This window comes from Phoxinus phoxinus, assembly GCF_949152265.1.
Source record: "Phoxinus phoxinus genome assembly, chromosome: 6".
Classification (NCBI taxonomy): domain Eukaryota; kingdom Metazoa; phylum Chordata; class Actinopteri; order Cypriniformes; family Leuciscidae; genus Phoxinus; species Phoxinus phoxinus.
In genome coordinates this window covers 35,622,682-35,636,370 of record NC_136881.1, presented here as the reverse complement: position 1 = coordinate 35,636,370, position 13,689 = coordinate 35,622,682, and the positions used below count along the sequence as shown (strand labels likewise).

Here is a 13,689-nt window from a genome sequence, read left to right as displayed (position 1 = left end):
CTATACCCTACATGCCCTGAATTTGCGGCGTGGCTTTGTCGAACATATTAACAGTAACTAAAGCGGGTCTTTGCGAACGGTCAATTATTGGTTGCCATGGTAAATGTTTTTAGGGTGGTATGATAGCTGGTAAATCATCTTGTTAATCTGTTTTCTCTCCTGCACTCTGTTTGTGGTTTTCAACACCTTCACACCTCCTACCCTCCATTTCTCCGTCATTTTCTTTTTATTAGTATCATTCATTCCTTATCATTAGTTTGTCATGTGTTGCAGCTCAGAGCTGTCTCCTGTCAAGAATGGCTATTCTGGGAATGTGACATTTCATTTCTGCTGTTTTCAGCGTTATTTTAGTTAGCAAAGGGCCAATGAGTCTTCTGCGATGCTGGGTTAGTTTCCTCTTCACCTCCGTTGACAGAAACAGGAGTTGCTTCGTGTTTCTAAACATCTTTCTGCAATGTATTTGTTTACTCGCTGCTGTGCTCAGAGTTGAGTTACTGCCTGAACCACTGAGACTTCATGCCAGATGTAGCTACAGTAGATGAGGTTCTGCGATTTTACAGATGATTTGATATCACAGTGAGTCTGATTAAATATTTTGTTTTCACATATTTTTTTTCTTAAAGCTCATAGTTAAGATCACCCAAAAATGTAAATTCTGTCATTATTCATTCTCCCTCATTTCTACCATGAAACATTTTTGTCTTTTCAAAATATCTTCTGTTGTGTTTCATAAAAAAAAAAAAAGTAATTACAAGCTTAGAAATCATGAGGGTGAAAAAGTGATATTCTCTAATATTCTCAGAGGCGGACAGAGTACACAGCTTCATTACTTGAGTAAAAGTACAGATACCCCTTGCTAAATTTTACTCAAGTACAAGTAAAAGTACTACAGTCAGATGTCTACTCAAGTAAAAGCACTGAAGTACTTGTTTTTAAAAGTACTTGAGTATCAAGAGTACAAGAGTACATTTTCTAAATATTGCATACTGCCACAATGCTTACATTTATGTACAGAAACGTCCTATACATGGAGTTATGAAAAATGTTAATGTTAATACCTTGGATAATGTAAAAGGAATTGAAAGTAAAATCAAGTAATTTTCATCTTTTTACCACGTTGCTTTATTTAACATTTCTCACTTGCCCACAAGGCAATAGCACAATGGCAACGCTCTGACAAACCTCTGCTAGAGTTTTAATGGATGTTTTTGCACCCACATTTTAACTAACAATTGTGTGTACATGTGAGTTTCTCTGTTTTTTCATCAATCAAATCAATAAACCTAAACCAGCAAAGAAGGCAATATATAGCAATGTTCTGACACACCTCTGAACCACACCTCTGAAAGCTGATTGCTGATAGGCTGTCCCAATCAGTGGCGCCTGCACAATCCAGTCACGTTTGAGAGGGAAACAACAAATTGAGGGTTTCCGAGATTTTTTTTTAACCTTTTTTTTATTGTTTATTTTTTTAGAAGAAGTAACGGGTACTCAGTACTCACGGTTATGGATAGAAATGTAGTGGAGTAAAGAGTACAATATTTGCCTCTCAAATGTACTTGAGTAAAGTCATGAGTACTCCCCAAAAATGATACTCGAGTAAAGTACAGATCCCTCAAAATTGTTCTTAAGTGCTGTACTCAAGTAAATGTACTCCGTTACTGTCCGGCTCTGAATATTCTATTTATATATTTTGAAATTAATAGTATATTTTTAGGGTGAATTATAATAATGAATATTTGAATACTTCAAGATTCTTGTATTATTTGATTCTTCCCCTAGAATACTTTTTATTTCTTATAACACATTGTTTCTATTAACAACGTGTTGCAAATGCCCAGCTGAAATCCACAAGCAAAGAATGTGTCAAGGAAAGGGTCAACGTTAGTCAATTATGTCTCCAATCATCATGGAATTGCAGCCTAATTGAAAATTGAAATTCTGAGTGCGTAATCACAGCTTCAGCAGCTCAAAACTACAACATATACTTAGAGGAATGTACGGTTTGAAAAGGTGTTAAAGATTTAGACTCGATTTTGATTCCACTTTGAAAGCGAGAGATTGATTTGGTCGTAGTGGCGGACTCTTGGTAAGATGTATGGCAGTGATTGTCCTCGCACACCTCTGCTAATCGTCCCAGTCGAGTGACCTCCCACCACTGCCAATTACCAGTAATACACTGCTATCTATTTAAATCTGTGCCACCTGTCAAAAATAGCCAGCATGCACTTCACGAACGCATTCCGCGCATAACCGACCGCTAAAGATGGCGCCGTTCTCCCAGAACTGGGCCATGCCAAAGACACTCATGTACACCAGCCAGGAGGATCTATTTTCAGTCCGGTGCAAATGACACTGCAGGCATCATGCTACGTGTCTGGCCTATAAACCTGGCTGTGTAGCTTATGATATTGAGATGTAAGTGATATGGAGCCCAGCTGATGGCCCATGCGGATATATGGTTGAGCACGGATTGAAATATATCAAACCCATGTGGGGGTTTTTTCCCCTCCCAAATAAAAATCAAGCATAGAAAACCTCTTACTTGTATTTTTCCCCAAGCTCTCAACAAACGAGAGCTACTTTTGTGCAACTCAATAATCATTTGACAAATGGATTAACATTTAAACAGTCACTTAATCTTGTGGACAAATGGATAAAATAAAATAATTTATCAAGTAATCAAAAATAATTAATTAATTAAAGTCTATAATAAGGTAATTAAAAATACAACATTTGTTTCACTATTTACAATACTGAAATAATTTGTACTTTTTTTCTATTGGTAATATTGGTTCTATTGGTCATTATTTTTGGGGAGAATTATATGGAATTACACAAAATGTACAAAAAAGTTTTCATACTGACTTTTCCTTTTGTCAAATAGAAAACATAAGATATTAATTAATTCATGAATTAATTATCCTCAATTATAAAATGTATAAAATTTTGAAAAAATACAATTAGTGAAAACATAAATAATACAGTTTTCAGATCCGCAATTCAGTGTTATTTTAGTATTATTAGCATACTATTATAATATTTATTAATATTTTAAATTACCTTTAATTTGTATATTTTCATTTTAGTTTTAGTAAAAAAAAATGATTCATTTTCTAATATTTCTTAAATTGTTAATTTTTTTAAAATTTTTATTTTGCTTAAATTTTTTTGTATTTTTATATTTAACTTAAAATGTATTTCAATGTACATTTTTCATGATATACTATACTGTATATGAAATTATTTGGAATAATTTTAGTTTAAGTTTTAGTAACAATAATTCAGCAATTGAGAATAAAGAAATGTGTCTCATATTGTCATTGCAAAGTTATGTTTTTTTATGGATTGATCTATTATGAATATCTATTATTGATTCACCTCTTTGCCACTCAATCTGCTGTCCTGAAGTTTTAAGGTGGTTATGGTTCAAATTGTCTCTATATGGCAGTAAGTTCAGTGTTCAAAGTCTAGGCTATAAATAGTTCAACAGCATCAAAGTTTAGAATATTTGAAAAATATTTAAAGTCTGGTAATGAGTGCGCAGTTGACCTTTGCAGAGTTGAGCAGAGTTCTCAAAAGGAAGAAGTTACTTTTTGTGTGAGACGTAGAGTGTTGGAAGCTAAAGGCTTGTTGAAGTGCAGCGTCCTGTGGAGTGAGGCGCTCAGTGGTGGGCCTGTCCCGACACGGTGGCCTGCGGCTTCACCCTCTTCCCGCAGACGCCGCCTCACAGGTTTAAAAGGATTGACCTTTTAAATTTGACCTCTGGTTTAAGCCTAATTCTCTCACATGAGGATGTTCTAACCCCCCCGCTCTCTGTTCTTCTGTCTGCAGACTTGAACGAGTGTGGCCTCAAGCCTCGGCCCTGTAAACACAGGTGCATGAACACATACGGGAGCTACAAATGCTACTGCCTGAACGGATACATGCTGTTACCTGACGGGAGCTGTGGAAGTGAGTTACGTCTCTGTGGTTTAATGGCTCTTCAGCGCTTTGCTTGAAACGGATGATAGTGCTGTCACCAGTGTCAAACACAATCTGTATGTTTTGTTTCTGCAAGCTGGATTTCTACAGGCTTTATAGTATATTGCTCCAAAAAACTTTACAAAGAATAATACGATAATGCAAAAATACAGACAACATAAAATTAGGATTATTAAAAATAGTTTTATTTTTATGGTTTCATTTAAAAAAGAGATTTTATTTTTATTTATCTATTTATTTTAATTTCTTATTTTATTTTAATTAATTTTTTAGATGTATTTTATTAATTAAAAAAAATATATATTTTATTATTAATTTTTAATGCATTTTTAATGCATTTAAATGGTTCTCTTTTCTACATTTAAAAAAGAGAAAATTGAATTTTTTTTTCGGATATTTTTTCTTTTATTTATTTATATGTTTGTTTGTTTTGTTTTGTGAAAAAGGTTTAATTTTTTTTCCACGTAATTTTTTTGGTTTGTTTGTTTGTTTTGTTTTGTTTAAAAGGTTTTATTTTTTCCACATTGGAAAAAAAGGAAAATCTCAAATTTCCTTTTGTTCTGATTATTTTATTTTATTAATTATATTTTGTTAGGGCCCAAGCCTTGAAAAGGTGAAGACCCTATTGTTTTTCTTAGGATTATTAATTAAATTAATTTTCTATTTTATTAAAAAGAAAGTCCAAATTTGTCCTTCCAGGAGTTTATTTTATTTAGTATTTTTTGATGTGTGTTTTTATAGTCTCCTCTGCCACACACAAATCATTAAGAGCTCAGGGCGTCCCTAACCCTGCAGAGAGCTTTCAAGTGACTCACAAAAAAAATATGAGAACGCTGTGAACTTCAACCCTGCCAGTAAAGGCTAAGTCTTATTGCTGGCCTTAAGCTATCCTCCCTACGCCAAGTGGACTGTGCCTGTGCTTGCCTGGTGCTAAGTGTGCTTCCAGAGGCTTCAAGATTACGCTCTCTGAGAAATATTTTCTGTTCACACTTCAGCAAACACTGAATCTCAGAGTTAATCAAAGTATGGTGACGTGGGTGGTACAATCGTTGTCAATGCTCGGATGGCAGATTACTTGGAGAGGTTGGGCGCTGATCTGATAAAAGTCTGCACAAGCTCAAATTATTCATAACTTTATGTTATTTGATGGTTAAAAAAAAATGCTCTTTTGAAATCATACACTGTCTGTAAGTGCCAAATATGCCGACTTGTATATTCAACTTGTTGATGTATGTCTGTTAGATTTTTTTTTTGTTTACTTGTTATTATTATTTTTTATAAATTCAATTTAATTAAAATTATAATTAATTATAATCAAATAAATATAATTAAACGTATTCCACCTGCAATTTAAAAATAATTATTAATACAAAATAAATGGAGAAAATATTAATTTATAACAATCAAAATAATAATAAACTATTTAATAATTCACGAAATATACACAATTGCTCAAAATTAAATGTCAAACATTAATTAAAACACTTAAACACGTTAAACAACATTTACTCAAAACTCACTTCAAACTGCCATAATTGGCTAAACAAGCACAATATTATTTGAATATTATTTGATTTTTTTTTACTGTGATATTTTAACCTGGCCCAGAATTGAGATCTATTACTTATGCAACAAGAATTTAAAGGGGTGGTAAAATGCCCTTTTCACAAGATGTAAAATACATCTCTGAGTTCCCCAGAGTGTGTGTGTGAAGTTTTAGCACAAAATACCCCACAGATATTTTTATAAAGCATGTTAAAGTTTTTTGAGGGTTTGCAGAGGGCGGGGTTTCAAGAGCTTGCGTGTGTTAGCAGCTGTGATTACCTCACGCAGACACACACTAAAATGACAGAAACTGTTCTGCCTTTAATGTTAAAACGGAGTCAGACAAAGATGGAGAGACTCAAGAAGAAGTGACAACATGTAGAAGCATCAGGACGTCTCTAAATGGTTAGTTGATAAATTTATGTTGCTGATGTGGAGTTAACTATCTTCAATTAGCATATTCTGTCATGGTAATCTATAAATCGCTCGTATAGGAACTGTTGTGAGATGCACACAGAGTGACTTTCTTTTGCATGTGAAAAGACAGATGCTAAAGTTTGAGCTGACTCACAAATGTACTCGACTACAACAACTCTTCCTCGTGTCAACGTGGACTGTGTGTTCCCGGGGGCGGGGCTTATGTACATTTTAGGGTTGGTGATGTCACTAATCCCGGAGGAATGTTGTGTAGTCCCTACCAGCCGTGTGTTGTAGTCCTTTTCTTTAAAAGCAAATATCTCCCTTTGCTTTGAACTTTGAGCGTTGTAACTTTGCAGATGTTGTTTATGCTCAAACAGCAACATTACACACTAACTAAAGCTAGAAAAGTGAAATCATACTCAACCACCCCTTTAAAGCTTTGTAACACATCTCTTTCTTATTTCATTTCTTTAAGAAAGAGTTTTTTTTGTGTGGTTTTGTTTGTTTTTCAACCTGCATTAGCAGGAACAATGTGGCGCCTTCTTTTCTCTAGAGTGCTTTTTCCCCTCGCTGTCTGATGTAAAGCGGGCTGTGCCGTCTGTGACGACCCCCTCGACACCAGTTGAGAAGGTTTCTCCGCAGGGCTAACAGATCACTGCACAATCTAATAACGCAAGGTTATCTGCTTCACTGCTCGCTTCCTTCAAGGCCATGAAGCTAAATATGGAAAAGTGTGTTTCCTTCTGCGACCTGTGGCCTTGCACCCCATTTAATGGCTGTTCATCTTTTGCTTGGATGCTATGGAGCATCTGTCGGTACATTTAGTTTCCCGTGTACAGTGTGCTTTTTATACTTGAGTGGTTCTGTGTTTTAATGTATAAGTTGAGGAAATGTGTATCATAAGTGCTAAACCTGGTGTGTGTGTGTGCGTCTTTGTGTCAGATGCCCGGACATGCAGCATGGCGAACTGCCAGTACGGCTGTGAAGTAATGAAAGGAGAGGTTCGCTGCCAGTGCCCGTCTCCAGGTCTGCAGCTCGCTCCAGATGGCAGGACCTGCGTGGGTATGTGTTCATGGCTAATGCATTACGTTAATTGGTAATCGAATTTTCACTGATCTTTTAGAAAGAAAGCTCATTATTGTCACGGATAGGAGGCTGTAGGAAAGCACACGGCGAAGATGGTGGTGAACGAACACAAAAGTCTTTAATCCAACAGCAAACACAGAAGAGTGTGAGACTGATAAACACCAACAATAACTGAAGAGAACAGGGAGTATAAGTACACATAGCAGATGAGGACACTAAACAGGAGCAGCTGGACAGAGATTAACCAATCAGACACCATAGCAACTAATGAGAACTAATACAGACATGACAGAAGCAACATGATTGTGGTAATTATGAGAACATACCGTACGTTTCCGGACAAAAACGTTCTCCCAAAATAACCATAGCTGCACCTGGCATCGCATACTTACTTGATCAGGAACTACATTTGAATTTTAAATTACTTTGTGACCGTTAATTAAAAAAAGTATTTTCTATTTAGTATGAGTGTGTGTATGTAATCTGGACGTACTACATTCGCCATGTTGTCATTATTATGTGATCTACCAGCGTCACTTGCGTTGCTTAACTGCCATTCAGAAATATTCTCCCGTGGCCTCATGGGATTGATGTGCATCGCATGCACACTTCAGAATCTCACCGGAAGTAGTAGGTCGTCCGCGGCCTTTTAGAATACTATGCATTCAGACATACTACTCTGTTGGCGTACTGTTTTTGGCATACTATAGGGAAGAATTAGATTTTGGATGCAGTGCATCTAAAAATCTGCCGTCAATATTTTATATTTATAATGAAGTGTATAAATAATAGGCTATATATTAATATTTATAAATGATATACAAAAAATATGTATACATTATTATATAAATTTTATTATAATTAACTGGAAACAATATATAGAGCACATTACTAGCATGATAAGCACGTTGCTAGCATGATTTAGCATGCTGGTAACATGATTTAGCACATTGCTAACATGATTTGACCTCTTGTTAGCATTATTTAGCACATTGCTAGCATGATAAACATATTTCCAGCATGATTTAGCATGTTGTTAGCATTATTTAGCATGTAGTTATCATGATTTAGTATGTTGTTAGCATCATTTAGCATGTAGTTATCATGATTTAGCATGTAGTTATCATGATTTAACATCTTGTTAGCATTATTTAGCACATTGCTAGCATGATAAACATATTTCCAGCATGATTTAGCATGTTGTTAGCATGATTTAGCATGTTGTTAGCATGATTTAGCATGTAGTTATCATGATTTAACATCTTGCTAGCATAATTTAGCACATTGTTAGAATGTTGTTAGCATGATATGTCAGAACAGTCTGAAAGTCTGACCCGAGTTTGGTGGTTCTAGCTTTAAAGCTCTAGGAGTAGCAGTCAGAAATTTTAGTCTCAGAAGAAGAAGAAGAAGAAGAAGAAGAAGAAGAAGAAGTTTAAATAGCATTCCGCTTTCTCAAGCCAACTTAATAATATGACACTAACAATGCCATTCATAATAATACTACTAATAATACGACACTAGCAATACCATTCCTAAAAATACTACTACTGATAATAATATGACACTAGCAATGCCATTTCCAGGAAACTTGAATACTGTAAATGGCTTTGGATGAAAGCATCTGCTGATTTACATAAATGTAAATCGATGTAGACTTCAGGTGAGAAAAAAAAAAACAACATTAAATAAAAAATGGCATGACCTCTTTAAGTCAAAAGAAGAACGAGCGCGATCTCTTTGCGCTCCGTCTAGTCATCGTTTGAAGGTGTGACATTATTTTTTTGTGGCTGTCAGAAAAGATGACAAACCTTTGCTATTACGAGCGTGTCACAAAACAGTCGCTTTCACTCACGTCTGCGCTCCTGCTACAGAACCGTACGGGTCGCGCCAGTCCTTGCCAACAGAGCTGTGCTTCTTTCATTTGATACGCTAATTATGCGTTAAGTAAGTGCTTGGAAATGTCATTGTGGCGTTCGTTAATGAATATTTGAATGGCATGCCGTAGTCCCAGAGACGGCAACTACAGTACATACACGGTTTGAAGAAGCAGGTATTCACATCGTCATCACCACACAGATCACTAAATCACAAATGGAATGCGACAAATTGAGTCAGTTAACCTAATGCTCTTCTGCGCACATTCGTCTTGCTTGACTCTTTACATTTTTCCACCACTTTTCTGCCTTTTTTCTGGAGGCTATGAGGAGGGGAGTGCAGAAAACAGTGTGAGATTTTTAAAAGGGCACCATAAATCTTGAGACTGACCATCTTAATGTTTCACGGCACAGGTGTTCAGCTCTTTAGGCATTTCAGCAGAGGACTTCTATCGCTCCGAGGAGGGCAGCTTTTGTTAGATGGATGTCTGCACATGCACACATAAGTGTTGAGTTTGAATGGCACTCCTGCAGAGAGTTCACACGATGCAGATCTCAGTTTAGTTCAACCTTAAATGCAGCATATGCCAGCACAAAACATCAGTGTACAATAAGCCAGTCTCAAAAATTAATTGTGCAACACATCAATTTAAGGATCATGAATTATACAAGTATGCTTTTAAGGTGATCAGAACCAATGTGATTGACGCTGACCTTAATTCACTGAGACCTTTTTTACTTTGCTCCAAACTGGCGCTTGAGAAAGAGTAGAGAAATGATGGATTGGTGTGTTTGTTTCGCAGATGTGGATGAATGCGCCACGGGTCATGCGGTTTGTCCCCGTTTCCGTAAGTGCATCAACACATTTGGGAGTTACATCTGCAAGTGCCATGATGGCTTTGACCTGCAGTACATCAATGGGAAATTTCAGTGTACAGGTAAGCTGGTGGTGGATATAGTGTACATTAACATTACATTCATAGATAACATCCAAAAAACCTTTCAAACATTGTGAATTCTTGGAATAGTGTGTAGCGTTGTTTGATTTGATGATTCTCAAACACAGAAATAATTTGGATTGCTTTTGCTTGTCTTGAAGAATTATAAAGAAAATCTTTGACTTAACTCATATTCTTGCTAACAGTAGACATTGTGTGCCAACTTCAGGTTTTAAATGATATTGTGACACTTTTTTTTTAAACGTTCTTTTTGAGTTAAAATATAAAATAATAATAATATCATCATTGCTCTGTTTCAAAGCTCAGAGAGGTTTTTATCAATGTGAACACGGTCACCTCGCATTAGCTAATTGTAAGAAATTGTCCTTCACTGACAGACCATTTCAATAAACCATAATGCATTGAGAAAATCTATCCAATGGTGGATGAGCCAAGTAGAAAATGCCTGTTGAAAAATTGCATGTTATTGTGATATCTTGTTAATTAAAAGAACATTTCTCAACCAGTTTGCACTATGGTAAGTAGTGACGCACCAAAATGTTGGTAATTTCGAAAATATTGGGCCAAAACAACAACAACAAATGTTTTATTGAAAACATTACAGAGGCCATTTTATGCCCTTTTATAAAGTCTTGATTTTGTTTTTGGGGTCTACTAGAACGGGTTTTCATGTTTGAATGTTCATAAAATATTATTTTTGAGCAACCGTTGTTGCAGCACCGCTCTTCCCAGTCTGTCAGTAACGCTCTGTTACTATATGAAGCCCCTCCTTCTGAAAAGTGCAATGTGCTCTGATTGGTCGTCTGGATCAGTGTGTTGTGATTGGTCAATCGCTTTTGTTTCATACCAGCAGTTGCGTATGCCTTGAGTGGGAATTATTTAAATGAGGAATATTGTGATGTTTTTGTTCCCGAAAGAAAGCTCAAGACTAGAATAAAGGCATTTTAAGGAGTTCAGAACTAGTTGTTCACTAGTTTTGCAACAGAGCTGATGACTTCTATTTTTAAATCTACCTGATCTCACAGAAGCAATTCTTTCTGCTTTAATGATCCTTTAGATGTGAATGAATGCTCTTCGAGTCAACACCAGTGTGGTCCCTACGCCACCTGCTATAACACACCTGGTTCATACAAGTGCAAGTGTAAGGATGACTACAGAGGCGTGGGCTACGACTGCAAACGTAAGTATGCGAACCAAAGAATCACAGCGATGGAATATCGAAATCCACTTCAAAGTGTTTACTTTTTGTTACTGTTATAATGCACACGTGTTGAACTGAGAATACAATCAATATCACAACAATATAAATATCTCATTTGCATTAATGAACACACTCCATGCATAAACTGATCACATTATAGCTCAGGCAACAATTTAATTGGTCCCCATCTGTTCTCCGTTGCAGTGATTTTGATTAATTTAGATTAAAAGCAGCTGTATAAAGTAAAATAAGGTGGAACGGTGCTTTCAAAGGCACTTCAGGATAAAGGTTTGGAAAGGCTTATGCCAGGAGTCATTAGTATGAAGGCTTAAAGCACAAAAGCTGAGGCAAGGTTATCATTAAGAGGTGGACGGCGTACGGAAGTAGACAACCAAAGAGGCTGATCACAGACGCTGCCAGGAGAGTGATGGACTTTGATGAAGCTATCGGCCTTTTTTGTGGCAAAAACTGATCTGACGTGTGTGGCTGAACGGTGACAAAGTAGACTGAGGTAAACCATTACTGCAGTTTGCACTGGTGAATGCAGGTCCTTTGTAGAGTTTCTTCCCCTTGGCCTGGGATTGGGGCACTTGTCAGGAAAGAAAAGAAGATGGATGATGAAAAATCTTGACGAAAAGCCAGAGCCTAAGCCAGGATGTTGAACATAGGTAGATTGTTCACCTTTTCAATGTGACAGCATCCCAAAGCACAATCCCAATGGAGCGTATAGTGGCCGAGTGACAGGAAAGTGGAGAATGTTCATGAGCGGAGGCGTCAGAGTCCTGACTAACATCCTTAAAAAAAATCTCTTGAATGAATTAAGTCGGACAGTCCCTCAAAGGTTACAATGCATATTTGTAGATAATGATAAATGATACAAAATGTAATATTTTATGTTAACCGAGGCTGAATTTATTTATTCAGAAATCCAGAAAAATGTGTAATAAATGATATCAATACTGTTTTCTAATTTAATATTTTTTTAAATGATAAAAATGAACACATAAATGAACAAATTTCTTAATATTATCAATGAATATTTTTGTGGAAACAAAACAAAAGTTTTTTTCAGGTTTCTTTGATGAATAGAAAGTTCAAAAGAACAGCATTTATTTGAAATAGAAATGTCTTATAACATTATAAATGGCTTTACTATCACTTTTGATTAATTTAATGAATTAAATTAAGAAAATAGTACTGACACCAAATTTTTGAACTGTAGAGTATATATAATTTTTTTTACAAAAATATTTTATTTATTTAGATTTATATTTTACACACAGATGCCCACGCGTACACACACACACACACACACACAGGTTTTAGGTGCTATTACACTTTAGATCTGATGAAAGAAAATATTGCGCGTATCTCCTCCCTGTCTGGAATTCTTTTGTCTGCTGTGCCTTTAGTCAGGTTCACCGTGAGCATCTGATGACACCACAGCTGCACGCTCTTCACATGCACTCTCTACTGGCTTTACAAACCACTGTCACTGGCTTTATGTATGTAGTATTATGCATGCATCGCTGCAACCTGCTCAATCTTGTTATTATTTGTTAAGTGGAGAAAAATACAGTTGTTGTTGTGAGTCTGACACCTGATTTAATCACTGTTAAACCAATGAGGCAACCCATCCCTCCTTAGCATCTGTTCTGAAAACTTTCAGCCAGGTGTACTCAGAAGTGCTGGAAGTGTTGAATTACTGACGTTTTGGGAATCGCATATCAAAGCTCCTGTGAAACCTGAGATAGCATTGTCACATTCATTCTTTTAGTGTTCCCTCCTTAAGAATGACACAAGCGCGAGGGTCTACGCTTCTGGTATTGATTTCGAATGTGAGGGATTACTTTCATGCATTCATTGTAAATATGAGCTAAAAATGTTATTTTCAGTTTCATTTAAAATATGAATGGTGACGTTTCTATTGGGCCTAATTTAGCCGCAGACTTCCCAATTCCCAAAATTTTTTAAACCAGATTGAGACTTGTTTTTAATGGTATGTTAACTTCAAATGAAACTGAGAATCCTGTTTGTTCTCCTTTTAGCTATCCCAAAAGTGGTTATTGACCCTCCACGACCTGGAAAGACCACACCAAGCAACAATGGCAACAAAATTCCAGGCTCAGACCTGAAGAGAACCACCACAACAATCAGACCACCAGTGACAGCTAAACGGATTGCACCTACAACAGCAACCACCACTAAATCTCCTCCAACCAAAAAAGTCACCCCTCCAGCGAGAGTCCCAGTGACCACCACCCGTAGGCCTTTCATATCGACACGTAAACCCCCTGTTGTGCTGACAACCAAACCTAAGGTCCCGTTCCGTCCCACAACCAGAACTACCACAAAAGCCCCAGTGGTCACAGCGGTGGTTCCCTTTATCCCAACACGCAGACCTTTAATCCCATTTGTGACGCCAATTGATAACAGCATCAAAGACATTACCCAAAAACAAAGAGGTGATGTTCACAGTAAGTAAATGTACTTTTTTTAGAAAATATTATTCCGGTTTTCACAATTCCTCTGTCTTAAATGAACATGATGTCTTTTAGGGACTTTAGCTTATTCACCGTATCCCCAGAGTCAGATAAGTCTATACATACCCTTCTCATCT

The 13,689-nt window shown here is 36.4% G+C and overlaps 1 protein-coding gene across 6 annotated transcripts in view; it reads left to right on the top strand.

The window, feature by feature from the left end:
- npnta (nephronectin a) overlaps positions 1 to 13,689 on the top strand; it is a 46,826-nt gene that overhangs the window by 26,895 nt on the left and 6,242 nt on the right. For all 6 annotated transcript variants that reach the window (XM_079617317.1, XM_079617318.1, XM_079617315.1 and 3 more), the window contains 5 exons: positions 3,835 to 3,954; positions 6,892 to 7,011; positions 9,713 to 9,847; positions 10,926 to 11,048; positions 13,118 to 13,546. In XM_079617317.1, coding sequence (XP_079473443.1) covers positions 3,835 to 3,954; positions 6,892 to 7,011; positions 9,713 to 9,847; positions 10,926 to 11,048; positions 13,118 to 13,546 — 927 coding nt within the window. The remainder of the gene's footprint in view (positions 1 to 3,834; positions 3,955 to 6,891; positions 7,012 to 9,712; positions 9,848 to 10,925; positions 11,049 to 13,117; positions 13,547 to 13,689) is intronic.